Source organism: Phyllobates terribilis, unplaced genomic scaffold (genome assembly GCF_046119375.1).
Source record: "Phyllobates terribilis strain yellow unplaced genomic scaffold, ASM4611937v1 Scaffold_10__3_contigs__length_209671492, whole genome shotgun sequence".
NCBI lineage: Eukaryota > Metazoa > Chordata > Amphibia > Anura > Dendrobatidae > Phyllobates > Phyllobates terribilis.
The window spans coordinates 184,547,006-184,571,814 of NW_027362770.1; the positions used below are offsets into that span (position 1 = coordinate 184,547,006).

The window sequence follows — 24,809 nt, forward strand, 5'->3', positions numbered from 1 at the left end:
GCAGTGAGCTCCCTCTACTGGTGGCTGTACAAATCTGTATGTAGTGAGCTCCCCCTAGTGGTGGCTGTATAAATCTGTATGCAGTGAGCTCCCCCTAGTGGTGGCTGTATAAATCTGTATGCAGTGAGCTCCCCCTAGTGGTGGCTGTATAAATCTGTATGAAGTGAGCTCCCCCTAGTGGTGGCTGTATAAATCTGTATGTAGTGAGCTCCCTCTAATGGTGGCTGTATAAATCTGTATGTAGTGAGCTCCCTCTAGTGGTGGCTGTATAAATCTGGATGTACTGAGCTCGTCATAGTCATGGGTGCAGGGAGACTTCTCATATAATTCTACAACTATTTTAGGCTACTCTTGCTCTGTATGAAAGGAGCCAATAACTAACCCCAATATAATACAATCCGCACAGAATTCAATCTGTTTTCCTACAGATATAGAACTATATTCCTGGTGATCCTACAGGCAGCACACACGGGGTTAAAGATTAGCTTCGACACTATTGGACATAAGATAATTTAGCAATAACATATCTGATATCGCTGCGTCCAGAAAAGTCTGATCTTCCAAAATATAAACGTAATTAACCTGCAAGTCGTCGTTCCTACATAGGAATGAACAGATCGTTTTTTTTGAGGGTTTTCCTTTTAATGGTGCTTTTTGTACACAAAAAAAATAGTAGATAGTCGCAGTGTGAACACGCCCCAAGACTAAGCGCTAAATGGAGGGTTTTTTTTATGTGACTCAGTGCAGATCAGAAAGCGTCGCGTCCTCCGATAACTTTTCACCGGATCCTGAGGACTGTTATTTATTTATCGAGGACAGGTCGTCTGAGTTGCAGAAAGCAGTGGAGCAGACCGGCGAGACATCATAGCGACAGGTCACACAAGCGGTCTGTTCTACTGCCCCACACGTCCTGTCCTGAGCGAGGCGTGTGGGGCACCGTTGGCTTAGACCCAATACAGTGGATGCAGGCACGAGACTGAAAGTGATTCACAGGCTCGACCTCGAAGAAACAGACAAGTGGGATCCGGTCACCCAGGAAAAAGTGACCGGATGTAGAACTTGTTTTATTTCCGCTTTCACCAAAAATATTCCGGTTTTAATTTTTTTTAAACCCGCCATATGATTCCAGAGATATGGGCCTTCTTCAATTAAGTGCTACCTTTCATGGTCTGTGGGGGTGCGGCTCACATGGTAATTATGCAGAACAGCCAAAAGTCCGGCCCCCCGAGGAGCCTTGTGAGCACGGACCCCTCGGAAATAATCATAAAAATCAGCACCAAAATGAAAAAAGGGTCCGCACTGCTGGAACCATATGGAGGATAAAGGAAGAGGGGATTCAGGGGGGCAGCGGGAAGAAATGAAAAGCCAAGAATGGACACTTTATACACAATTCCCCAATTGTTTTTCGTCTTTTCTTTTGATGTTCATTCGGCAGTAACAATGGCCGGGAAATCTCTCTCTCCAGGTCAGTACAATTACTAAACCGGATGTTTTTATTGATATTATTTCGGGGTCGATACGACGCTTTGATCACTAGTTTTTGTATTATTTTGTGGAGTTGCAGCAATGTAATTCAGGCATTCATTTTTTTTTCTCTGTTGCAGTTTTTAGAGATCGGGGTTAATTCATTTTATAGATTGGACTTTTCTGAACACATTGATACAAATATTTGGTATTTTATTATTTTTTCTTACTTTTTTTTTTATTTATTGTGAACTGGGAAAAAGGGGGGAAGGGAGGATGATTTGAATTTTTAAATATTTTTTTAGATTTTTAAAAACTTTTTCCTTTACCTTTTATCTGTTCATTCCCTTAGGGGACTTGAACCGGCTTGTGCTTTATACAGGAATACCACGGTATTGCTGTATGTAGGATAAATCAGTGTCTTTTATGACACGTGGCCACAGGTTTGTCGTAACAGAGATCATACAACAGGTAAGGGAGCGTTCATCCAGCCCCTGGGTGCAATACCAACCCATCAGCTCCCTGCGATCGCTCTGCCGGGAAGCCCATGGACGGATCACGGCACTTACATACCGCTGTCAGCGATTGGTTTAACGGTGATTAAAGACAGAGACTTTCCTTCACATAAGCAGCGCAGGTTTACATCAAACTTGAAAGTCAGATTCTTGACCATCGTCTTTAATCAAAAGGAGGATATTGGCTAGAATTAATTTCAATTCTTCAAGAAAAATTATTTCTGAATGTTCACAACCACAGCTTATCTCCAATGGTCCAAGACTTTACCCTAAAAAGGGTCTCTATACTCAATCCTTCTGAATCAGAGGGATACAGGGGGTGATCGTGTATTTCTAGGCTTGTGGTGGACCCATCCTATGACCCACTCAGAAGAGTCAAGATGGAGTCGATCAACTCAGTAATTACCTTTCTCAAAGAACAAGCGTTCGTGGCTACGACAGAGTTGAAGGATCCATATTCCCATTCTCAAGTAGTCAAAAATTCTTAATGATAGCGGTGAATCACAACTCCTCCCTCGCGGTTTGGTTGAATGGATGCACCAAGATCTCTCGTGGTGGCCGAGCTGAAAGTTGATTTTTGGGGCCAGAGTCTAGAATCCTCGGCTCTGAAGATCCTCACATCGGACAGATGCGGGGCTGGGGGGCCCTCGTAGACATTTCGGTTAAGCTCTTCAAACTCGACATTGCGAGAGGCACGTCCATGACCAGGTCCTTCCCCGACTGTCTTCTTCAGGAGTAGACTCGCCGCCCACACCCCGCTCACCTTCTTCCTGCAGTTTACCGGAGAGGACGAATCTGCTATCTGCAGGTGATTTCGACCGTTCTGCTCTTATTTTATTCCCGCTGCTCCTCCCGATTATTCCACGCTAATCTTTAGGAGTTGGGTGCGAATGGCAATGGATTGACTGCAGCGTTTGTTACAGGAAGATGTCGGCTGTGTAACGCTGCTCCCGATCACGACTCCATATATATCAGCAACTGATGCACAGCCGGATGTTTATTGCTGCAGATTCAGTGTCCCTATGACAACACTTCCTGCCCTGTCCACTGCTGTTGATCCAGATACTTCCGATACTGCTGGGTTTTCATATCGGGGATATTTTTGGTACAGAGACTCCGGACAAATCGAAAGGAGAGAAAACTATTTATACAACAGTCAGTAGTCACAGAAAGAAGAAAGGGGTATCCCCAGGATTTACTAAAAAACAAAGTCCCACACAGACGATCCATGTCCTGCGTTCACCACGCGGCCTCCCATCACCCGCAGTCCAGACACCGGCGCCAATACTTGTGCAAAGCGGGTAAGGATGTATTGGACCCATCACAAAAGGGATCCTCCTACTGTAAGAAAAGGAAGGGTGTCCACCGGCCGCCCTCGCTCCGGCCACACGTGGCATCCTGAGTCGGGGGCTTCCATTATAAAAAGTCACTTCTGGGAAATCCGCGAGTCTGTCGGGGTCAGGAATCTTGCAGGATAATACACTTCACTATGGAGCGGTTTTTTTGCAATGACAGCCCCCCCACCCCACCTTGCCCGCCGCTATCTAAGAGAAAGCTCTGCCCAAAGCAGGTGGCAGAGGGTGGTAAGAGGAGAAAGATAACCAGTTTATGGGGGAAAACCAAAAAAATAAACCGTCTATGATGCTAGCTGACCTCCTGCTTCACCTCAATGGTGGGCAAAGGGAATCCTGGGGTGAAAGTCAAAGTGGGTGGGCAAGGAGGACAAGGCGGGCACAGTCCGGGGACTCGCTTTCTGGTACAGTTCGTGCAGATGTAATCCTCGTTCTCGGCCATTTCGGAGGAGACACCGACACAGACCTGATGAAACCACTCGTCACAGCCGCCGTCGCACTGCACCCAGTCCACCTGCGGGGAAGAGAAGGACACATCATCGTGAGAGCTGCAAAGCACAAGGCAGGACGCGAGTCGGGAGGACACTCCAGACACGGAGCCGGGATGGAAAGGACATTGCAACTTAACAGAGACCGAGTCTGTACATCCTGTATGGATATGTGACCGATGCAGTCAATCACTAGCTGCAGTGGTGACAGACAGCGATTGGCTGCAGCTATCACATGGCCAAAAGAGGAAGTACAGAAACCAGAAGACCCATTCTTGTGTCCAGGGGCTGACCGGGTGGCGGCCTGGAAAGTCATCCCGATGCAGAAGTGGGTGGTGGCGCAGATGCCCTTTAACACTTCACACACCGGAGAGATTGTTACAATTGTATCCAGACAGATGCACTGAAACGAACCCTCCAGACCCATAAGTGGCAGCACAAAAGTCTCCTGTCCTGAGGATGGTTTTGTCTCAGAGCAACAAAGTGGCTGTAAAATCAGAAGTTCCCGTTGAAACCCCCCCTCCGCCAGGACGCCCCGCACGTCCGCCCTCACCTTGTCCTTGCAGGGGCGCTGACAGTTCTGAGCCGCACATATGGCGTTCTCGTCGTCAGAGTCTTCGGCTCCTGACCAGTCGTACTTGGAGGGGATGTCCAGCACCTTCTTCTCTCGCTTCTTCTCGCTGATCTCTTTGCCGAGCTCCACCTTGGCGGCCGCAGCTTTCTCCTTTTTCCTCTTGCGCTCCTCCTCCTTGGCCAGCCTCTTGGCGAGTTTGCTGAGCTCCTTGGCCTTGTCGTGTCCCAGCTTCAGCTTCTTCTTTTTGGTCTTGTCCAGTTTCTTCAGCTCCTTGGATCGTTGCTTTCCCTCGGATAACATCAGCTCTGCTCGCTCCAACTTCCTCTTGCGCTTCTTCTCAGAAGAATCTCGGCTCTTCAGCTTCAGCGGCTTCTCGTCCAGGCTGTCGTCCTGGGGAAAACGCAACAGTAAGAAGTAAGGTTCGATCCGGGGAATGGTGGTGAGGGCCGGAAGGAGGGACGTCTCACCTCCATGACATGCAGGAAGCGCTCCTCCGATGGCGGATGCGTTGCCTGTAGTATCCGCCAGATGTGCTGCGTCTCATCCAGAGAAACTTCCAGAAGATCCCCCAACATCATCAGCTCCTCCAGCTGACACTTCGCCCCGGGGGACAGCTCTAGTACAGGGGGCTCCAGGCTACGCGGCACCAGTGGGGTCTTTCTCGGTTGCTTTCGAGGAGCTCCTGAAGCTAATGCATAAGAAAAAGCAAAAATAGAAGATATTTAAAGTTATTAAGGGCCGGCGGGAGGGCACAAACTGTTGGCAAAGGGGGAGGACGCAAGGGACCGGAATGGCTGCAGCTACCCATTACTGTTTGTGACGGGGCAGAGGAGATGATTTGGGTCACCATAGCACAACCCTCCTTACTCTGCATGCAGCTCTTGGAGGCGGAGGAGTACGCGTGCTCCGCGCAGAAGGACGGGGTGGCCCACATGTGACTGACAACTTCTTCCGACTTGATGGGAATCTCCTCGTCACAGAACAGGTTGGGCTCGAGGCTGCTGGACGACTTCACGCTGCCGGTGTCCTGGAGAGCAGAAGAGAGATCAGCGCCTGATACATCCACCGTCCTAAAAATGGCGGCAGTCTGCAATGTCCTAATATTACCGTCACCCCAGAACACAGCGGCTGCCGGCGTGCCGATACTATATAAATCCCCATCTGTACGTAGCCTGGAAATACCAAGCTAAATATACGCTCCGCAAATAAGAGCGGGAATATTCCACGTATCCCCCCTGCGTGCCACAGTCCCACCCCGGACCACTGCGTCACCCCAAATTGCAGTCTACTCACAGAGCATTTCTCCAGGGGACTCGGCCCCTAGAAAAGTCACAGCAGTGATGGGCATTTTAGTATTGTTGTTGCACAAAAATTCCCTTTTAAGCCATATATAAATGCTGGGGTTTTGGAGCTCCTTTCACGTGGCCGGTGTGGATGCGGCCCGCTCCGACGCCTCCACGTGGCCGGTGTGGATGCGGCCCGCTCCGACGCCTCCACGTGGCCGGTGTGGATGCGGCCCGCTCCGACGATTCCACGTGGCCGGTGTGGATGCGGCCCGCTCCGACGCCTCCACGTGGCCGGTGTGGATGCGGCCCGCTCCGACGCCTCCACGTGGCCCTATAGAAGCAGCAATTATTTGTTTTTCCTCTCCTTCAAGAGCCGCAATTTATTTTTTATTTTTCTACAGTCGGCCGTATGAGACCTTGATTTTTGCGGGACGAGTTGTAGTTTTCACTAGAAGATTTTTAATAAGCAAAAAATGCAAAATATTAACTAACTCTCCGGCCATTCCTCTGATCCCATCGGTCTTTGTAAACTGTGTAGACAATAATTCCGTAACCGCTGCAGCCGATCTCTGACGTTGGCAGCGATGGTCGCAGGGTTGGCATGCAAATGTTGAAGCCAGTGATTGGCTGCAGCGGTACGCATATTCAGCCATGATCACTGCAGGACTGCTGCAGAGACAGGGATTTACCAGGGGATTATATGCAATTTCGTCATTGTAATGCATTGTGGCCATTTATTAAAAAAGGCTAAGTCCGTGGCCGGGTTGAGCGGCACTGATGACGTGCTGACAGGACCAGCCGGTGGCCCGTACTGGGGACGTGATCAGTGCCGCTCACCTGAAGCACAAGGATGCGGCGCTGGACAACCACTTTAACTCCCCATATTTCTCAGTCATTACCATGCTGCTCGCTACCTTCACATCGTAGCCGTAGGTCTCCCTGATGTCCTCGTCTGAGTCTGTCTCCTCATCGTCATAGTCTAGAGGAGGTCGTGGAGAAGACGCCACGCTGGACATGCCCCGACTGAAGGATCCTTGCTGGAATATGGGCAGGTGACCCTGAATGGCCAAAGGGGCGAGAGGAAGAGGTCAGAGAAGCTGCTGCTCGCCCCCCTATGCACTGGTGATACTGGTGTTACTGGTGCTGACCTGCAGGTCGGGGTTGGCGGCAGCTTTCTGCAGCTCGGCGCTGATGATCTTCTCCGTCTTCTCCCGCGCCGCCTGCTCCACCATCCGCTGGCTCAGCACAGACAGTTTGGCTAGGGCACAGGACAGTTCTTGTGTGGCCAGCGCTTGCCGTGCCCGGTCCTGCCAGCTCATGGCGCGCTCCGTCAGGCATTGCAACGCTTCACCCTCCGGCAGCCGAACCGGCAGTTTCTGTAGTGACACCAGAAGCGACAGGATGGTCTCCAGCCGCGGCCGGCGGGATCGCATGCACTGCGTGCACAGGAACTTCACCTCCTTGGACTGCCAGCTGGAGCCTTTCTTCTGGGAGCTGGTTTTGGGCAGGGGCACGCACGTGCTGTGGAACCAGTCCTTGCACAGCTCGCACTGCAACATGAAACCGCTGGCGGCCTTGCGGCATATGCAGAACCGGACCTCCTCGATGCGATCGACCATGGCCATCTTGGCCAGATTACCGGCCCGCAAAGAGCGCATGGAGTCCACCTCCTTATGCTCCAGATCCTTAAATAACGCGACCTGTGCGGGAAGGAAAACCAGCGTCACATTGACGGCTTTTTATACCGGCCCCCCAGTGCCATAATATGGCCATTACGTATCAGGACCCCATTACCACAGAGGCCGCATCCCGAGCGTCTTCCTGCAACTCCTCCAGTTCACTCAGAGAGTCCAGGTCCAGGTCCTTCTCCTCCAGCAGCGCCTTCACCTTCTTCCTCTTATTCCGCCCGCTGCCGTAAACGCCAATGTCACTGCGGGGGCTGAGGACCTGCGGGGGGGCGAGAGCGGGGCGTCCGGTCAGAAAATAGGAGACGAGATGTAAAACACTCAAAAAAATAAAAATACAGACAAAAACATATGCAAAAAATACACACAAAAAAAACGACAAAATCTATACATACAAATATGCAATATACACAAAAGCCTCAAAAAACACAATGCAAAATACATTCACATACGAACACAAAAAGGCATATGCAAAAAAATCTCACTATTTATACATGCAAAAAAACAAAAAGCTCAATATACAAGCACACCCAAACACATACATGGAAAGAAAAATCCACAAAAAAATCCACACATAAAAATACTCAAAAACATCAAGAAAACAACTACACCTAAAAATACAAAATAGACCTAACCCCCAATCCCCCCACAAAATGTATACATGCAAAAAATACAAAGACATACATACACACAAAACACTATCCAAAAACACACACACATACAAAAATCCACAAAACAATAACAAGGAGTACACACAAAAAACACCCGACAACCCCAGAGACAGAAACACAGAAAAAAACCCTCACATGTAAAATACAGAGAAAAGAACAAATAGAAACCACACAACTAATCAGAAAAAACCCAAATCAAAAATACTACATTAAGCCAAAATTCATGGAAAAACACCCAAATAAAATCACCAGGACATGGGGACGCAAGCCATAGGAACAGCATGGAGTCTCCCTCTCACTGGTGTGACTGGTTATAGGGGTCTCCGCTCACTTCCACATTGGGAGGCGGATGTCGCTGATCAGGTGGCATCGGCAGGAGCCGTCCGGGACCCTCGCACATGTCCTGTCGCTCATGTGTCCTGACCGGCATCTGCTGATCTCCAGAAGCAGACGCGGGGGTCCGGCCCCTGGGCTGCAGGGGAGCTGTGCACTAAAGTGCAGCAGGCCCCAATCACTTACAGAACCGTGCAAGGACCCAGCGTGGAGACGATCCACCCATCACAAGGGGGCAGTGTAGCCCGAAAATACATCATCACTTTATGAGATGGAAACTCTATGGAGGGTCCTGACCTGCAGTAATGTGTAGCTGGAGTTCTTCTTCAGGAAGGTCCGGCCGGTGCGCTCCCTCCAGGCTCGCGCTGCTGCCACCTGGGACTCGAGCTGCGGGAGGGCATCTAGGCGCACCGGGATCGGCCGGCCCTTGCTCAGCAGGCACTCCAGGTGCTCCAGGTAGGCGTAGTGACTGCCGTTCTGTGAACAGGAGCAGATAGCGCATTATTAGGGCGACAACTGACAGCGCGCCGACGCCAGAACACATGGCAAGAAGACGCTACCTGAATGGCTTCCACTTTGGAGGTCCAGTCCTTGGCTCTCTGCAGAGCCTCCTTCAGCGCCAGAACGTTGGGCAGATAGGCCTGGATGTTCTTCGCCTCGGCCAGGATGCCCTCGAGGCTGGGCACGCTGTGCTGCGGCCTAGGACAGACGGGGAGGTCATTATACATCAACTGTCCCAAATGTACAGCGAGCAAGATGTAGAGCGCAGACGCCGCGCGGTCACCTACCTCGCCTGCAGACAGACTTTGGCTTTCTCTTCCCACCTCTCGGACACTGTGAGCAGCTCCTGAAGTTCGGCCATTGCTTTCTCGACAGCGTGATGAGGAGCCAGTCCCACCCCCGAATCGATCAACTTCTTCATCACATCCAGTGTGACCTTATGGGGGTCGGAGAGCGTCTGGCGCACCTCGTCCAGCCACCGCGCCTGCAGCAGCTCTTGTCTCAGTCGCGGCAGCTCCGGGAGCTCCACGTACAGGTTGGACCCCATGTCTATGAGAGCTTGTAGCTTGCTGGAGTCTGGGATCTCGTCAGACATGGCCTCCTGGGCGCGCTCGTGGAACTCCTCCACGTCATCCAGCAGGTTCTGGGGAGACAGAAGTGGACAGGACGGATATAAAAGCCGTGCAGAGGTGGCCGCAGGCAGGGAGAGCTGTCAGCTGGAGTCAGTCCTCCTGCACACCTTGGCTTGTGACCGTGCCGCTGACCCGAGCTGTCAATCATCAGGAGCGCACAGCCAACAAGGAGCCGGGAGGCAGCGGAGCGGTGCGCTGATTAGCAGGTGACGGGCGCAGCGGTGCACAGAAGTGCTTACCTTCACCTGCCGGGCCTGGGTGATGATGCACGGCAGGCTGAACAGCTGCTGAACGAAGGCCTTCAGCTCCTCCATGGTGAGCTTACTGCGAGTTTTCCCAGAGTCTTGACTCAGCTTACTGCAAAAGCAAAGACCAACAGAATAGTAAGGAAAAAAGCTGCAAAACTACAACTCCCAGCATGCCCTGGCAGGCACAGGGGCTGTAGTTTGGCAAATACTGGAAAGAAACTCCTTGCAGATCACTGGCCAGTGATTGGCTGCAGTTGTCACAATGTACCAACATGATATCAGACCTGCTGCAAAGATCGGCAGGGACACAGGTTAGTACCGCTGCTTATGTCGTGCCGCCGCTCACCTGTGCTTCTGCTTTTTGGCTAGAAGCAGCTGAGCCACGGAGGCGCAGGTCTCGGCCTCCTTCACGGAGTCTCGGAGCCGTCTGTAAAGCTCATTCTCTGGGAACTTCCTGTCCTCGGCGTCTTCCATCATAACCTTCAACTCAATGATGTCTGCGGAGGAGACGACAATCATCAATCACAGCAGAGAGCAGCAAAAAAATATCACAGAGCGAGATCGTAAGATGGCAGAGACCAAGATGGCAGAGACTCGCCTTTCTTATGGTTCAGGCTGGCGGTCAGCGCGTCCGTCACCCGGCCGACCCACGTGTCGTAGGACTGAGCACGCAGCTTCACCCCGTACAGCAGAGCAGGGAAATCCTCAAGGGAATATCGGTACCTGGATCAAGAACACAGGAAGGAGGTCAAGTACGTCACCGCGGATCTCTGGTGATGGATAGGCGGCATTATCAGTGATGTCACCGCCGATCTCTGGTGATGGATAGGTGGCATTATCAGTGCTGTCACCGCTGATCTCTGGTGATGGATAGGCGGCATTATCAGTGATGTCACCGCTGATCTCTGGTGGTGGATAGGCGGCATTCTCAGTGATGTCACCGCTGATCTCTGGTGATGGATAGGCGGCATTATCAGTGCTGTCACCGCCGATCTCTGGTGATGGATAGGCGGCATTCTCAGTGATGTCACCGCTGATCTCTGGTGATGGATAGGCGGCATTCTCAGTGATGTCACCGCTGATCTCTGGTGATGGATAGGAGGCATTCTCAGTGATGTCACCGCTGATCTCTAGTGATGGATAGGCGGCATTCTCAGTGATGTCACTGCTGATCTCTGGTGATGGATAGGCAGCATTCTCAGTGACGTCACCGCCGATCTCTTGTGATGGATAGGCGGCATTCTCAGTGACGTCACCGCTGATCTCTAGTGACCCTCGTATATCTCACAGATGTGACAGGTCATATCCCTCCCGCTCTGTAGATGGCAGTACCCCTGTTGCTCCTCACCTGAGACATTTGCTCTGCACGGGGCAGGCGCACAGCTCCTCCAAGTGATGTAGGCAGACGAGCCGGTCAGAGCTGCAGCTGCATGTCAGGGCGGACAGGAAGCAGGTTGTCCTGCAGGAGGAGCACTGCCGCTCGTCGTCTGGGACAAGCTCGAACACTTCTTCTTCTGACTGCTCGATCCCCTGCGAGACACACGACAGCTCTCAGATCTGCGGACGCCCCGGGGAGGCGGCAGGAGGACGCCGGTCCTTACCATCTGCACGGCGTTGTCCCGCATCCTGCTCTCATCCTCAATCATCACCGTCATCTCCTTGCACACGGCGGCTGCCAGGCCGACATCCAAGCACTCGGGGTCTGCGGCCATCTTGAAGATGAGCTCCTCGTGAGAAAACACGCAGTGCCGCCTCAGCCTGCGGTAATGATTGACGCACTGACGGCCAATGGGAAGCTGCATCAAGAAAATAAATACATAAAGTTTTGGGGTCATATATGCAGAAATATAGATAATACCGCCATCAGCTGCACGCACCCAGTCCGCTGTGCAGAAGTTCACGGCCTCCGCAAAGTTGTATCCTTGGTTGAAGCCGGAGTGGTACGCCCGGGGGAAGGTGACCACAAACTCCCCCGCACATTGGTTCGTCCTGTAAACCTGGGGAAAGGAGTGTAAATCCTGGTCAGTCTCATGGTGGAATACGGGGGTGTCAGAAAAGGGTAAGTACTAATGGTGCAGTGTGCCCGTCTCTGGCGGCCTCACACAGTAATGATGGGGGACCCCGGGGGGGGGCGCTGCACTCACCGGCACGCCGTGCTCCATCAGGATGTTGGGGTTCATGATGGTGACCAGCTGGTGTAACAGGTCCGGCTGAGTCTCGAACAGTTCTGGCGCCAGTTTCCTCATGACGTCCTCCAGCTGCTCGGCCGCGTGAGAGGGGACCCCGTACCACGTCTTGGGTTCCCCCCTAGGGAGAGAGAACGATAACCGGTCACACGAGACGAGCCTTCGCCGTCCACCTTCCCGATCCCGAGGGGACACGTGAAACCCACCAGTGCAGGTAATTAATGGAGTAGCTCCAGTGGTCCTCGATGTGCCAGCAGAACGAGGAAAAGCACATGCCCACGTACAGCCAGGGCACCTTCATGCCCGAGATGTCCACGTTGATGTGGGTGAGGACAGACTGATCCAGGACAGGCATGTTATTCAGGTTCCAGCCGCACTGGGCATAATCCTGCCGAGGGAGAAACAAAGGGTTAACAGACATCACACCGGCAGAATAGCGAGTGCAGCTCTGGAGTAATCTCACCTCTTCATCAGGTGTCAGTTTCCTCCGACCATCGAGCGTCGGGAAGCCGCTCCCAAAATCTCTGGAGGAAATGTCGGCTCCGTACTCCACGATCACGTCCTCCTCTATGGAGCTGACCAGGCGCCAGAACTCCTTCTCCACCAGCTCGGTGGGCACCATCTGCCGAGGACGCAACGTTACAGCCCACCGGCTCCTCACAGAACCCTCTACGTAACAGAGAAGGGTCTACACTCACGTGCACCGGCATATTGAAGTAGTCGGACTTGAAGTTGTCGGCCATCTCTCCGAAGCTTTGCAGTGTATATTCCCTAACGGCCTGCTCAAATCCAAAGGCTTCGCGGGGCTTGCTGCACTCCTGCGCACAAAAGGAAGGATGAAGAATACAATCTCCAATCTGCAGGATCCTAAGACATTACATGGTCACAATCTGCAGCAGATTACAGAGAGGGGAGCGGTGTAATTCTCCCTCCCGCCTGCGGAGGTGCTGCAGATAATCTGGAATGTCACAGACAGGCAGTGAAGGTACTGAGTTACCTCCACGATGCATTTCGGGCAGCGCCAGTCTCCTTTGGGGACCTCTGGGAGCGGTGGGATGAGGCAGAACGTGTGGTAACTGTCGTCACAGCCGTCACACAGCAGCAACTTCTCCTCACAGTCCCCCCGGCCGCAGAACAGGCAGATGTACAGGTCCACCTGTGGGGGGCGCAGAAATAGGAACACATTACAAAAGGCAGAAGATTGGGTTACTCCACGGCAGAGGGACCGATATCCTGCACACATCCTCCGCCAGAACTGGATGCTGGTGTACAGGCGCCTCGGGGGACTGCACGGTGCGACGCACATCATGGCATTGTGGGGGGATAATAGTCACAAGACCAGGAAGATGGCAGGACCCTGGTACGGATGCCATGGCGTAAAGATGCGGGGGTCATCTCTAATAATGAGGGCGTAGTCTGTACGCAGGACACTTACGAAATTGACGGACAGAGCCCCCTTCCGCTGCCTCATCTGCATCCCAAAAGCATCCAGCTTTGACGTCTTCCTTTTCTTCAAAAGTTCATCTAAAACAGCGAGAGACAAAGTTAAAAAAAAATGTAAGTGTAAGCCTTATGAGACATCGCAGCCCCCATTACTCCTCATCATCCTCCTCCGGCAACATAGGACATAATATAGGGAAGAGCTCCCTCTGCTGGACACAGTGCCTCACTACACTATGGGAATCCACCAATAAGAGGCATGGAGGAGACCGGATCCATCCCATTTACTTCAGTAATTGGACAGACATCTTATTTTCTCGTCCCCCATATTCTGCGCGGTGCGGGCGCCATCCTACCAGCTCGGTCTTTAACGCTGTCGCCGACTCCGATCACCCTGGGGGCCGCTCCGAAGGCGTGAAGCTTCTTCACCTCCGGACTCTTACTGATTTCCACCGATTCCTGAAATACAATAATACGGCTTCAGTTAAGACGCGACTGCGAGGGTTAAATGAAGCGTTATACCGCCACCTGCAGGCCAATAATAGGTGAAATTCAGCACTTCAGAGAGCCGTAACTTTAATATTTTCCCGTCCCCGTCGCAGTTATTGGTCTTGTTTAATGAAGTTATGACGACGCCGAGTACGGTGACAAAAAAATATAAGATTCATTTCATTGCATTGGTGGCCGGGCCCGAGGCCTGGACTAACGAAGAGGCAACTGCAAAGGCAACATGGCGCGTCTGACGGGGGACGATGGCCAGAAAACACCATTAACTACGCAAGGACCAGGGTCACTTTATGAGGTAATAACCCTGGAGCGCCAACGAATCCCGCTGATCTGAAACTGTGAAAATATTGAAAATTTGGCAAAAAGTTGAAAAAGTTTCACTATTCTCAAACTTTAAATTCTTATGCCCTTAAACCAGAGACTTATGTCACACAAAATAGCTAATAAATCACATTTCCCACATGTCTACTTTACATCAGAATCATTTTTGAAACATCATTTTTTTGTATTAGGGAGCTATAAGGGTTAAAAGTTGACAATCAATTTCTTATTTTGCCAACAAAAGTTACAAAAATTTTTATTTTTTTATTTTTTATTTATTTATTTATTTTTTTTTAGGGACCACATCATATATGAAGTGACTTTGAGGGGCCTTTATGACAGATAATACCCAAAAGTGACACCATTCTAAAAACTGCACCCCTCAAGGTGCTCAAAACCACATTCAAGAACTTTATTAACCCTTCAGGTGCTTCACAGGAACAAAAGCAATGTGAATGGAAAAAAAAATGAAAATGTTATATTTCCCCACAAAAAAAAAAAGTTACTTTAGTCCTAAATTTTGCATTTTCAAAAGGGTAACAGCACAAAATGCACTGTACAATTTGTTGTGCGATTTCTCCGGAGCACACAGATACCCCATACATGGGGGAAAACTACTGTTTGGGTGCATGGCAGGGCTCAGAAGGGAAGGAGCACCATTCGATTTTTGGAGCTCAAAATTGGCTGGAATCGAGAGCGGACGCCATGCTGCGTTAGGAGAAGCCCTGATGTCCCTAAACAGCAGAAACCCCCCACAACTAACCCCATTTTGGAAACTACGCCCTTGAATCCTTGAAAAGGACCAGAGACTCGTCCATACAGATTTTTATATTTTTTTCAGGGCTAGTTGTGTGGGAAAATGTATAACTGAAATAATTTATCAGGGGCCTGACTTTGTACAGTCGGTCATGGCTGGGGTCACTGGGAGGGGGGCAATTTGCGTTTTCTGCGAAGTGTAGGAATAGCAGAATACTCTCAAATCTTCGCCGGGTCATTATCTCTCTGTACATAGGGAAGTCGTACAAGAAGTCACATGACCAATAAGATCTGATAGTGTTTTTGTTTTTTTTTTTTTTTATCAGACCCATGTTGAGAAATAGACTGAAAAATTGTAAAATATCCGCTACAATAACAGGTCTCCAGTTACTGGTTGTGGAGTAGTGTGATGAGGGGCGGCCGGCAATGAATTAGACGACATACGAACTGGTCTGTCAACCATTACATGGTTGTTCTGCAGAGAAGAAAAATGAAAAAATAAATAAATCAGCATCTCTAAACCCCGAGACAGGCGTCCACATGGACGGACGGACGCCCGAGACAGGCGTCCACATGGACGGACGGACGCCCGAGACAGGCGTCCACATGGACGGACGGACGCCCGAGACAGGCGTCCACATGGACGGACGGACGCCCGAGACAGGCGTCCACATGGACGGACGGACGCCCGAGACAGGCGTCCACATGGACGGACGGACGCCCGAGACAGGCGTCCACATGGACGGACGGACGCCCGAGACAGGCGTCCACATGGACGGACGGACGCCCGAGACAGGCGTCCACATGGACGGACGGACGCCCGAGACAGGCGTCCACATGGACGGACGGACGCCCGAGACAGGCGTCCACATGGACGGACGGACGCCCGAGACAGGCGTCCACATGGACGGACGGACGCCCGAGACAGGCGTCCACATGGACGGACGGACGCCCGAGACAGGCGTCCACATGGACGGACGGACGCCCGAGACAGGCGTCCACATGGACGGACGGACGCCCGAGACAGGCGTCCACATGGACGGACGGACGCCCGAGACAGGCGTCCACATGGACGGACGCCCGAGACAGGCGTCCACATGGACGGACGCCCGAGACAGGCGTCCACATGGACGGACGCCCGAGACAGGCGTCCGTCCACATGGCACACACGGAGTGTAGGATTCTGTGGGCAGCCGGTCACTTACAGCAACACCAGCGATAGATGGAGCACGTCCTCGCCACTGCCGAGACTCGTCATCACTAGAACTAGAGGACGACGACATCAGCAAAAACTGCTAGTCTGTCTGTATCTGAACAGATCATGTGTTTAGCGAGCGTGCTCGCCGAGTATTGCAGGCAATCCCTGCATGTGTCACAGCTCTCTAACAGCCGTGACACAAGCAGCCGCGGCGACCCCAACATAGATGCCAAGCACCCGAGCCGAAGGGTTAACCATACACACTCCCTCAACACTAATCATGAAGTAAAACCTCATCTGCTGTATACAAACGTGCAGCCATTGCAGTGTGTGCGCATATATAAAGAGTCAAAAATAAATAAAGTTTTATATACAACTTTTTTTTTTCTTCTATGGTTTCCCGCATTAGATACATTGCTGTGACTGGATAATTACATTCACCATCCAATAACAGCGAGCAGGGGACGCCGCCACTGGTCCCTGAATCTCGTCACAATTGTGGGGCTGTCGCCGTCTCTGGCCGCCACGGCAGGGGCCTCGGCTGTCGCCGTCTCTGGCCGCCACGGCAGGGGCCTCGGCTGTCGCCGTCTCTGGCCGCCACCTGCGCTGAGCTCCTGCGGTGGTCGTGCGGGAGGTGCTGATATTTCAGATTGACTGACCGGTCACAGTGATCAGAGACCGCTGACGTGGGTCCCCGCACCTCCTCCCGTGTAGCTCAGCTGTCGGCACAGACCGGTCGTAGCACGTCATAATGCGGGAACGGACACCTGCTCCTGCCGTGCTCTGTCCGTCATTGGTCGTTATGGGGTTGAGATTAAAGATACAAATGTCGGCACCTCAGACTTGATTCGCTTTGACCTCTTCAAGGGGACGTTCGTCTTCTCGGTCCTTGTGGCGTCCTTGGGGTCCTCGCAGGGTTCGGCCACCTCCACCTTCTCCTCATCTTTCAGACTTGGTTTCTGGATGCCCTGAGGGGACGGAGGTGAAGGCCACGGTCAAAGGAGGCTGGGAGGAGCAGAGAAGGCACTTTACAGGGTCCGAGTGTGACTTACCATGAGGCTGATACCCGACTGGAAGAGCTCGTAGGGGTAGAGGATCCGCTCGTAGTGCGTCTTCAGGAGAGACCCCGTGCCCTTCCCAGACACGTACCCCAGGCGGCTGCCAACTTTTGACCATTTCTTCTCCTTGCTGATGATGTCGAAGCCTCCTTCACTGGAGACCACCTGCAGCGACAGAGAAGAGAAGGGACACGTTATATGTGCATCGCTTTCCACCGTCCGGGACATACATACATATATACACACAGTTCATTCTGGGGCCGTCCTCACCTTGCTCAGCGCGTACAGATCCAGCAGCCGGCGATCCACCACTGGGATCCGGAGAGTGGATCCCTGCAGCTCCCAGAACTTGGCCAGCTGGTCCAGGAAGTCGAGCTTCACGCGGGTCATGGCCTGGGAACGCAGACAGAGTGACTATAGGGGGAGGAAGAGAGGTGACGGTACAAGATCGGACCCCCGGGGGGGCGCTCACCTCCAGCTCGTTCAGACGCTGCACCCGAGGAGTGAAGCCGAAGCTTTTCACATCGCAGGCGAAGGGCGGCTGCCAGTCCTGGAAAGAGAAGGAGAAGTGAGCAATGGCGATAACAGCCCGATCTCCAGGGCCTGAATGTGGGCACCCGAGATCAGGGGAAGATCCAGTGTGATCCATTCACAGCAATCACACGTCAGAACTTCATTATACAAGATGCCATCAGTCACATGTAGATGGAGGTCTCGTGTACCGATTATTGGGGTCTCTACGCTTCCTGTCACTCGGGTTTATGAAGGGTCACTACAATTAGTATCATCAGATCCCCCCCCCCCCCGAGGTCCGATACGACCGATCCCGGGACCCCAGCAGGACGGAGCGAAACCCCTCCTCAGCCCCAATCATCCAGGACTCGTCAGGTCCCCAGAATAATCCCAGAAATTCATCCCGCGACAAAACCCAGACATTACCACCAATATTTCAGCCTTTTTTTTTTTTTTTTTTTTTTAGTTTTTTCTTCAGCTTTTGCCATTTTTGTCACAATGATCCGGGACTATGAGCGGCCGACGCAAAGCATCCGAGGTCTCGGGAAATATTTACATCTCGTCACGCGCCCATTAACGTTTCTTCTATTTTACGACATTGATGGTTTTCTTCTCCGGATCTAAACGTAACAGATTTTATCAGATTTCTGTGGGTTTTTTCCATGAGTGACGTTTTATTCTCATTTTGACCTTAAATGTTATTTATTTATTTTTTTTTAGATCATCCACATTCATTTTTTTTTATTTCATCTTTTTTCTTTGCAGACCTTTGTATATACCTTGCTTTATACAGTTAGGTCCATATATAAAACAGAGAGAACATTTTTCTAATTTTGGTTCTAGACATTACCACAATGAATTTTAAACAAAACAATTCAGATGCAGTTGAAGTTCAGACTTTCCGCTTTCATTTGAGGGTATCCACATTAAAATTGGATGAAGGGTTTAGGAGTTTCAGCTCCGTAACATGGGCCACCCTGTTTTTAAAGGGACCAAAAGTAATTGGACAATTGACTCCAAGGCTATTTCATGGACAGGTGTGGGCAATCCCTTCGTTATGTCATTCTCAATTAAGCAGATAAAAGGCCTGGAGTTGATGTGAGGTGTGGTGCTTGCATTTGGAAGGTTTTGCTGTGAAGTAAACATGTGGTCAAAGGAGCTCTCCATGCAGGTGAAACAAGCCATCATTAAGCTGCAAAAACAGAAAAAACCCATCCGAGAAATTGCTACAATATTAGGAGCGGCAAAATCTACAGTTTGGCACATCCTGAGAAAGAAAGAAAGCACTGGTGAACTCATCAATGCAAAAAGACCTGGGCGCCCACGGAAGACAACAGTGGTGGATGATCGCAGAATAATCTCCATGGTGAAGAGAAACCCCTTCACAACAGCCAACCAAGTGAACAACACTCTCCAGGAGGTAGGCGTATCAATATCCAAATCTACCATAAAGAGAAGACTGCATGAAAGTAAATACAGAGGGTTCACTGCACGGTGCAAGCCACTCATAAGCATCAAGAAGAAAAAGGCTAGACTGGACTTTGCTAAAAAACATCTAAAAAAGCCAGCACAGTTCTAGAAGAACATTCTTTGGACAGATGAAACCAAGATCAATCTCTACCAGAATGATGGAAAGAGAAAAGTATGGTGAAGGTGTGGTACAGCTCATGATTCAAAGCATACTACATCATCTGTAAAACACGGCGGAGGCAGTGTGATGGCGCGGGCATGCATGGCTGCCAGTGGCACTGGCTCACTAGTGTTTATTGATGATGTGACGCAGGACAGAAGCAGCCGAATGAATTCTGATGTCTTCAGAGCCATACTGTGTGCTCAGATCCAGCCGAATGCAGCCAAACTGATTGCTCGTCGTTTCATACTACAGATGGACAATGACCCAAAACATAAAGCCAAAGCAACCCAGGAGTTTATTAAAGCAAAAAAGTGGAATATTCTTGAATGGCCAAGTCAGTCACCTGATCTCAACCCAATTGAGCATGCATTTCACTTGTTAAAGACTAAACTTCAGACAGAAAGGCCCACAAACAAACTGCAACTGAAGACCACCGCAGTGAAGGCATCAAAAAGGATGGAATCACCGGCATCACCGCAGAGCATCAAAAAGGAGGAAACCCAGCGTCTGGTGATGTCCATGAGTTCAAGGCTTCAGGCAGTCATTGCCAACAAAGGGTTTTCAACCAAGTGCTAGAAATGAACATTTTATTTACAATTATTTCATCTGTCCAATTACTGGTCCCTTTAAAAACAGGGTGGCACATGCTAAGGAGCTGAAACTCCTAAACCCTTCATCCAATTTTAATGTGGAGACCCTCAAATGAAAGCGGAAAGTCTGAACTTCAACTGCATCTGAATTGTTTTGTTTAAAATTCATTGTGGTAATGTCTAGAACCAAAATTAGAAAAATGGTGTCTCTGTACAAATATATATGGACCTAACTATGTCATCCACATTTCTTCATACAATCATGGCTGAAAGTGTTGGCACCGGTGACAAGTATTTCTCCCAGAAAATTATCACAATCTTACACATGTTTTGTTACACACAGGTTTATTTCCTTTGTGTGAATTGGAACAACATAAAAAACGGAGAAAAAAAAAGGAAAAATTGGACAAAATTTCACAAATGTGAGTAAACAACTTTGTTTCCAGCATGTGATGCTCGTTCACACTCACCTGTGGCAAGTAACAGGTGTGGGCAATATGAAAATCACACCTGAAACCAGATAAAAAGGGGAGAAGTTGCCTCAGTCTTTGCATTGTGAGTCTGTGTGTCACACTAAGCATGGAGAACAGAAAGAGGAGACGAGAACTGTCTGAGGACTGGAGAACCAAAATTGTTGAAAAATATTAACAATCTCAGTGTTACAAGTCCATCTCCAGAGATCTTGATGTTCCTTTGTCCACGGTGCGCAACATAATCAAGAAGTTTACACCCCATGGCACTGCAGATAATCTCCCTGGATGTGGACAGCAGAGAAACTGATGACAGGATAGTCCGGATGGTGGATAAGCCCCAATCAAGGGCCAAAGAAATTCAAGCAGTCCTGCAGGCTCAGGGTTAATCAGTGTCAGCGCCAACTATAAGTCTACATGTGAATGAAATGAAACGCTATGGCAGGAGACCCCGGAGGACCCCACTGCTGACACAGACTTAAAAAGGCTAGACTGCATATGTGAGTAGCCAAAATCCTTCTGGGAAAGCATCTTGTGGACAGATGAGACCAAGATAGAGCTTTTTGGTAAAGCACATCATTCTACTGTTTACCAAAACCCGAGGCCTACAAAGAAAAGAACACAGTACCTACAGTCAGATATGGTGGAGGGTCACAGATGTTTTGGGTTATTTTGCTGCCTCTGGCGCTGGGTGCCTTGACTGTGTGCAAGGCATCATGAAATCTGAAGATTACCAAAGACTTGTGGGTGGCAATATAGCGCCCAGTGTCAGAAAGCTGGGTGTGCATCCTAGGTCTTCAAGCAGGACAATTACCCCAAGCATACTTCAAGAATCCCCCAGAAATGGATGAGAACAAAGCGCTGGAGAGTTCTGAAGTGGCAGCAATGAGTCAGGATGTAAATCCAATTGACCCCTGTGGAGAGATCTTACAAGACGTCTTCAGATATGAGAGACCTGGAGACGATTGTAAGAAGAGTCCAAGATCCCGGCTGAGGAGGAAGAAGCTGATGGTTATAGGAAGCGACTGATTTATTTATTCCAGAGGGCGACACCAAATATTAAAGGAGGGGAAACAATTGTGTCCGGAACATTTTTGGGGTTGTGTGTGAAATTATCTCCAATTTGCCTTTTTTCTCTGTTTTTTATGTTGTTCCAATAAACACAAAGGAAATAAACCTGTGTATAAGAAAAGCTGGGGACCTGTGATAATGTTCTGGGGGAAATCCTTCATTGTCTGGATTGTCATTCTGTACAGGACATTACAGCGGTTTTATTCCTCTTATATACAGTAAAGACCAAAAGTTTGGACACACCTTCTCATTTTAAGATTTTTCTGTATTTTCTTGACTATGAAAATTGTACATTCACACTGAAGACATCAAAACTATGAATTACCACATGTGGAATTATAGACTTAACAAAAAAGTGTGAAACAACTGAAAATATGTCTTATATTCTAGGTTCTTCACAGTAGCCACCTTTTGCTTTGATGACTGCTTTGCACACTCTTGGCATTCTCTTGATGAGCTTCAAGAGGTAGTCACCGGAAATGGTCTTCCAACAATCTTGAAGGAGTTCCCAGAGATGCTTAGCACTTGTTGGCCCTTTTGCCTTCACTCTGCGGTCCAGCTCACCCCAAACCATCTCGATTGGGTTCAGGTCTGGTGACTGTGGAGGCCAGGTCATCTGGCGTAGCCCCCCATCACTCTCCTTCTTGGTCTAATAGCCCTTACACAGCCTGGAGGTGTTTGGGGTCATTGTCCTGTCGAAAAATAAATGATGGTCCAACTAAACGCAAACCGGATGGAATAGCATGCCGCTGCAAGATGCTGTGGTAGCCATGCTGGTTCAGTATGCCTTCAATTTTGAATAAATCCCCAACAGTGTCACCAGCAAAGCCCCCCCACACCATCACACCTCCTCCTCCATGCTTCACGGTGGGAACCAGGCATGTAGAGTCCATCCGTTCACCTTTTCTGCATCGCACAAAGACACGGTGGTTGGAACCAAAGATCTCAAATTTGGACTCATCAGACCAAAGCACAGATTTCCACTGGTCTAATGTCCATTCCTTGTGTTCTTTAGCCCAAACAAGTCTCTTCTGCGTGTTGCCTGTCCTTAGCAGTGGTTTCCTAGCAGCTATTTTACCATGAAGGCCTGCTGCACAAAGTCTCCTCTTAACAGTTGTTGTAGAGATGTGTCTGCTGCTAGAACTCTGTGTGGCATTGACCTGGTCTCTAATCTGAGCTGCTGTTAACCTGCGATTTCTGAGGCTGGTGACTCGGATAAACTTATCCTCAGAAGCAGAGGTGACTCTTGGTCTTCCTTTCTTGGGGGCGATCCTCATGTGAGCCAGTTTCTTCGTAGCGCTTGATGGTTTTTGCTACTGCACTTGGGGACACTTTCAAAAGTTTTCCCATTTTTCGGACTGACTGACCTTCATTTCTTAAAGTAATGATGGCCACTCGTTTTTCTTTACTTAGCTGCTTTTTTCTTGCCATAATACAAATTCTAACAGTCTATTCAGCAGGACTATCAGCTGTGTATCCACCTGACTTCTGCACAACACAACTGATGGTCCCAACCCCATTTATAAGGCAAGAAATCCCACTTATTAAACCTGACAGGGCACACCTGTGAAGTGAAGACCATTTCCGGTGACTACCTCTTGAAGCTCATCAAGAGAACGCCAAGAGTGTGCAAAGCAGTCATCAAAGCAAAAGGTGGCTACTGTGAAGAACCTAGAATATAAGACATATTTTCAGTTGTTTCACACTTTTTTGTTAAGTCTATAATTCCACATGTGGTAATTCATAGTTTTGATGCCTTCAGTGTGAATGGACTATTTTCATAGTCATGAAAATACAGAAAAATCTTTAAATGAGAAGGTGTGTCCAAACTTTTGGTCTGTACTGTAGGTGACGACATTTGTATTTTTTTTGCAGATATTTACACCCAGAGGACAAGTTTCTATGGATGATTTCTGGGGGGTGTAGGGGGGGGGGGGGGGGGGAGTTATGCTGGGTCTCTCGGGGTTAATCCTGGCGCCGTCGCCGAGCCTGATGCAAATGCTACACAAATGTGCCTGGACAGGAGGTAGATGGGGGGTGCGGGGGCTCGGCGTCTCTTACCTTGGGGGGTCGGATTTTGCATATTCCCGTCCTCTCAGCGATGGGCCGGATGCGTCCGATGAAGCTCAGGGGGTCGGAGAATTCCTCCCAGCTCGGTTCGAACACCGGGCACTCCGGAGGGGGCACAAACTCGCTGTACGCAGCCATGCCAAGGGGCCGCGGGGTCACACAGACGCTCGGGGGGGGGGGCGCTGAAAGCTGCCGGGTCTGAGCCCTGGGATTAACCCCTCATCGCCGGGCAGGAGAAACCTGGGGGGGGGGGGGGGGTCTCACCAACAATAATCTGTGACACCCAACGTCAATGTCGCCCCCACATTAACCTCCTGCCACCCGGAAACAACAAGCTGCTAATCTGACAACCATGAATAGCAGCGACAGCTAGAACACCCAGGTCCCCCACAGTCTGCGCTGACAGCCAGGTTACATCTAGTGAGACCCCTGAATACAACAAAGCATCAACCCCGACAACCAGGAGACCAATAACACCGACAACCAGACAGAAAAAGGTCACTAATGCTCCATCCCGACAACCAGCAGAGATCTCACCAGGGACCCCCAACAACCTGCAGAGATCTCACAAGAGACCCCCGACAACCAGCAGAGATCTCACAAGAGACCCCCGACAACCAGCAGAGATCTCACAAGAGACCCCCGACAACCAGCAGAGATCTCACAAGAGACCCCCGACAACCAGCAGAGATCTCACAAGAGACCCCCGGACTCCTGACAACCTGCAGAGATCTCACAAGAGACCCCCGACTCCTGACAACCAGCAGAGATCTCACAAGAGACCCCCGACAACCAGGGGGAAAATGACTGAATAACAGGTGACAGGCAGGCCTCTCCAGGCTCCTGGGGCCCCTCCTGCTCCGGTGCCGCCGTGCGGATCCCCCGGGCCCGGTCCAGTCCGTCCTCGCCTCCCCGGAGCTCCGGGAGTGATGGCGGCGGTCACAGCAGCCTCCGCAGCCCCCGGCCCGGTCACTACGTCTCCGGCTGCAAACACCGGTTTGTTTTGCTCTCAGTCCTAGGCCGGAAGTTCGGGGTCACCGGAAACCGGAACTGTCCGCCTCCGCCAGCCGGGGGCAGGTAGTGCGCGGCTGCTGTGATGGCGGCTGAGCCCGGAGATGAGATTCCTGCAGAATTCAGAAGGCACCGGAGACGGTTTTCACATGGCGATAATGATGCTTCACCGGACGGAGGGATCTGCTGTGTAGACGGTGGTATCACTCCGCGTCATCCTGCACTGTAGTACCAGA

At 50.5% G+C, this 24,809-nt stretch overlaps 1 protein-coding gene across 5 annotated transcripts; it reads right to left on the bottom strand.

Annotated features, from left to right (window-relative positions):
* Positions 1 to 3,107: 3,107 nt before the first annotated feature.
* Positions 3,108 to 24,794, bottom strand: KDM5A (lysine demethylase 5A). 5 transcript variants are annotated; one of them, XM_073650314.1, is made up of 28 exons: positions 24,321 to 24,794; positions 23,554 to 24,273; positions 17,688 to 17,765; positions 17,486 to 17,608; positions 17,210 to 17,380; positions 16,994 to 17,125; positions 13,732 to 13,834; positions 13,371 to 13,459; positions 12,933 to 13,091; positions 12,634 to 12,753; positions 12,142 to 12,557; positions 11,894 to 12,056; positions 11,627 to 11,746; positions 11,351 to 11,545; positions 11,098 to 11,279; positions 10,348 to 10,472; positions 10,096 to 10,246; positions 9,741 to 9,858; positions 9,157 to 9,512; positions 8,929 to 9,067; positions 8,666 to 8,845; positions 7,474 to 7,626; positions 6,828 to 7,379; positions 6,579 to 6,737; positions 5,261 to 5,420; positions 4,861 to 5,081; positions 4,373 to 4,783; positions 3,108 to 3,845 (listed from the first exon to the last, which is right to left on the bottom strand). In XM_073650314.1, the coding sequence occupies exons 2-28, from the start codon at positions 23,698 to 23,700 to the stop codon at positions 3,624 to 3,626; spliced, it is 5,145 nt and encodes a 1,714-aa protein (XP_073506415.1). In that variant the 5' UTR covers positions 23,701 to 24,273; positions 24,321 to 24,794; the 3' UTR covers positions 3,108 to 3,623. The 5 variants fall into 5 exon arrangements, with proteins under 5 accessions (XP_073506415.1, XP_073506417.1, XP_073506418.1 ...); XM_073650316.1 differs by lacking the exon at positions 24,321 to 24,794 and having other exon boundaries at positions 12,142 to 12,323; positions 12,399 to 12,557; positions 23,554 to 23,750; XM_073650317.1 differs by lacking the exon at positions 24,321 to 24,794 and having other exon boundaries at positions 6,594 to 6,737; positions 12,142 to 12,323; positions 12,399 to 12,557; positions 23,554 to 23,738.
* Between the last annotated feature and the right edge of the window lie 15 nt (positions 24,795 to 24,809).

Excerpts from the sequence above, each read along its gene's own strand:
- KDM5A (XM_073650314.1), bottom strand. The coding sequence starts at position 23,700 with ATGGCTGCGTACAGCGAGTTTGTGCCCCCTCCGGAGTGCCCGGTGTTC. Across the intron at positions 11,747-11,893 it reads TGATGGAGCACGGCGTGCCG|GTTTACAGGACGAACCAATG; the intron begins GTGAGTGCAGCG and ends TCCTTTCCCCAG. Across the intron at positions 11,546-11,626 it reads ACTTCTGCACAGCGGACTGG|CTTCCCATTGGCCGTCAGTG; the intron begins GTGCGTGCAGCT and ends TTCTTGATGCAG.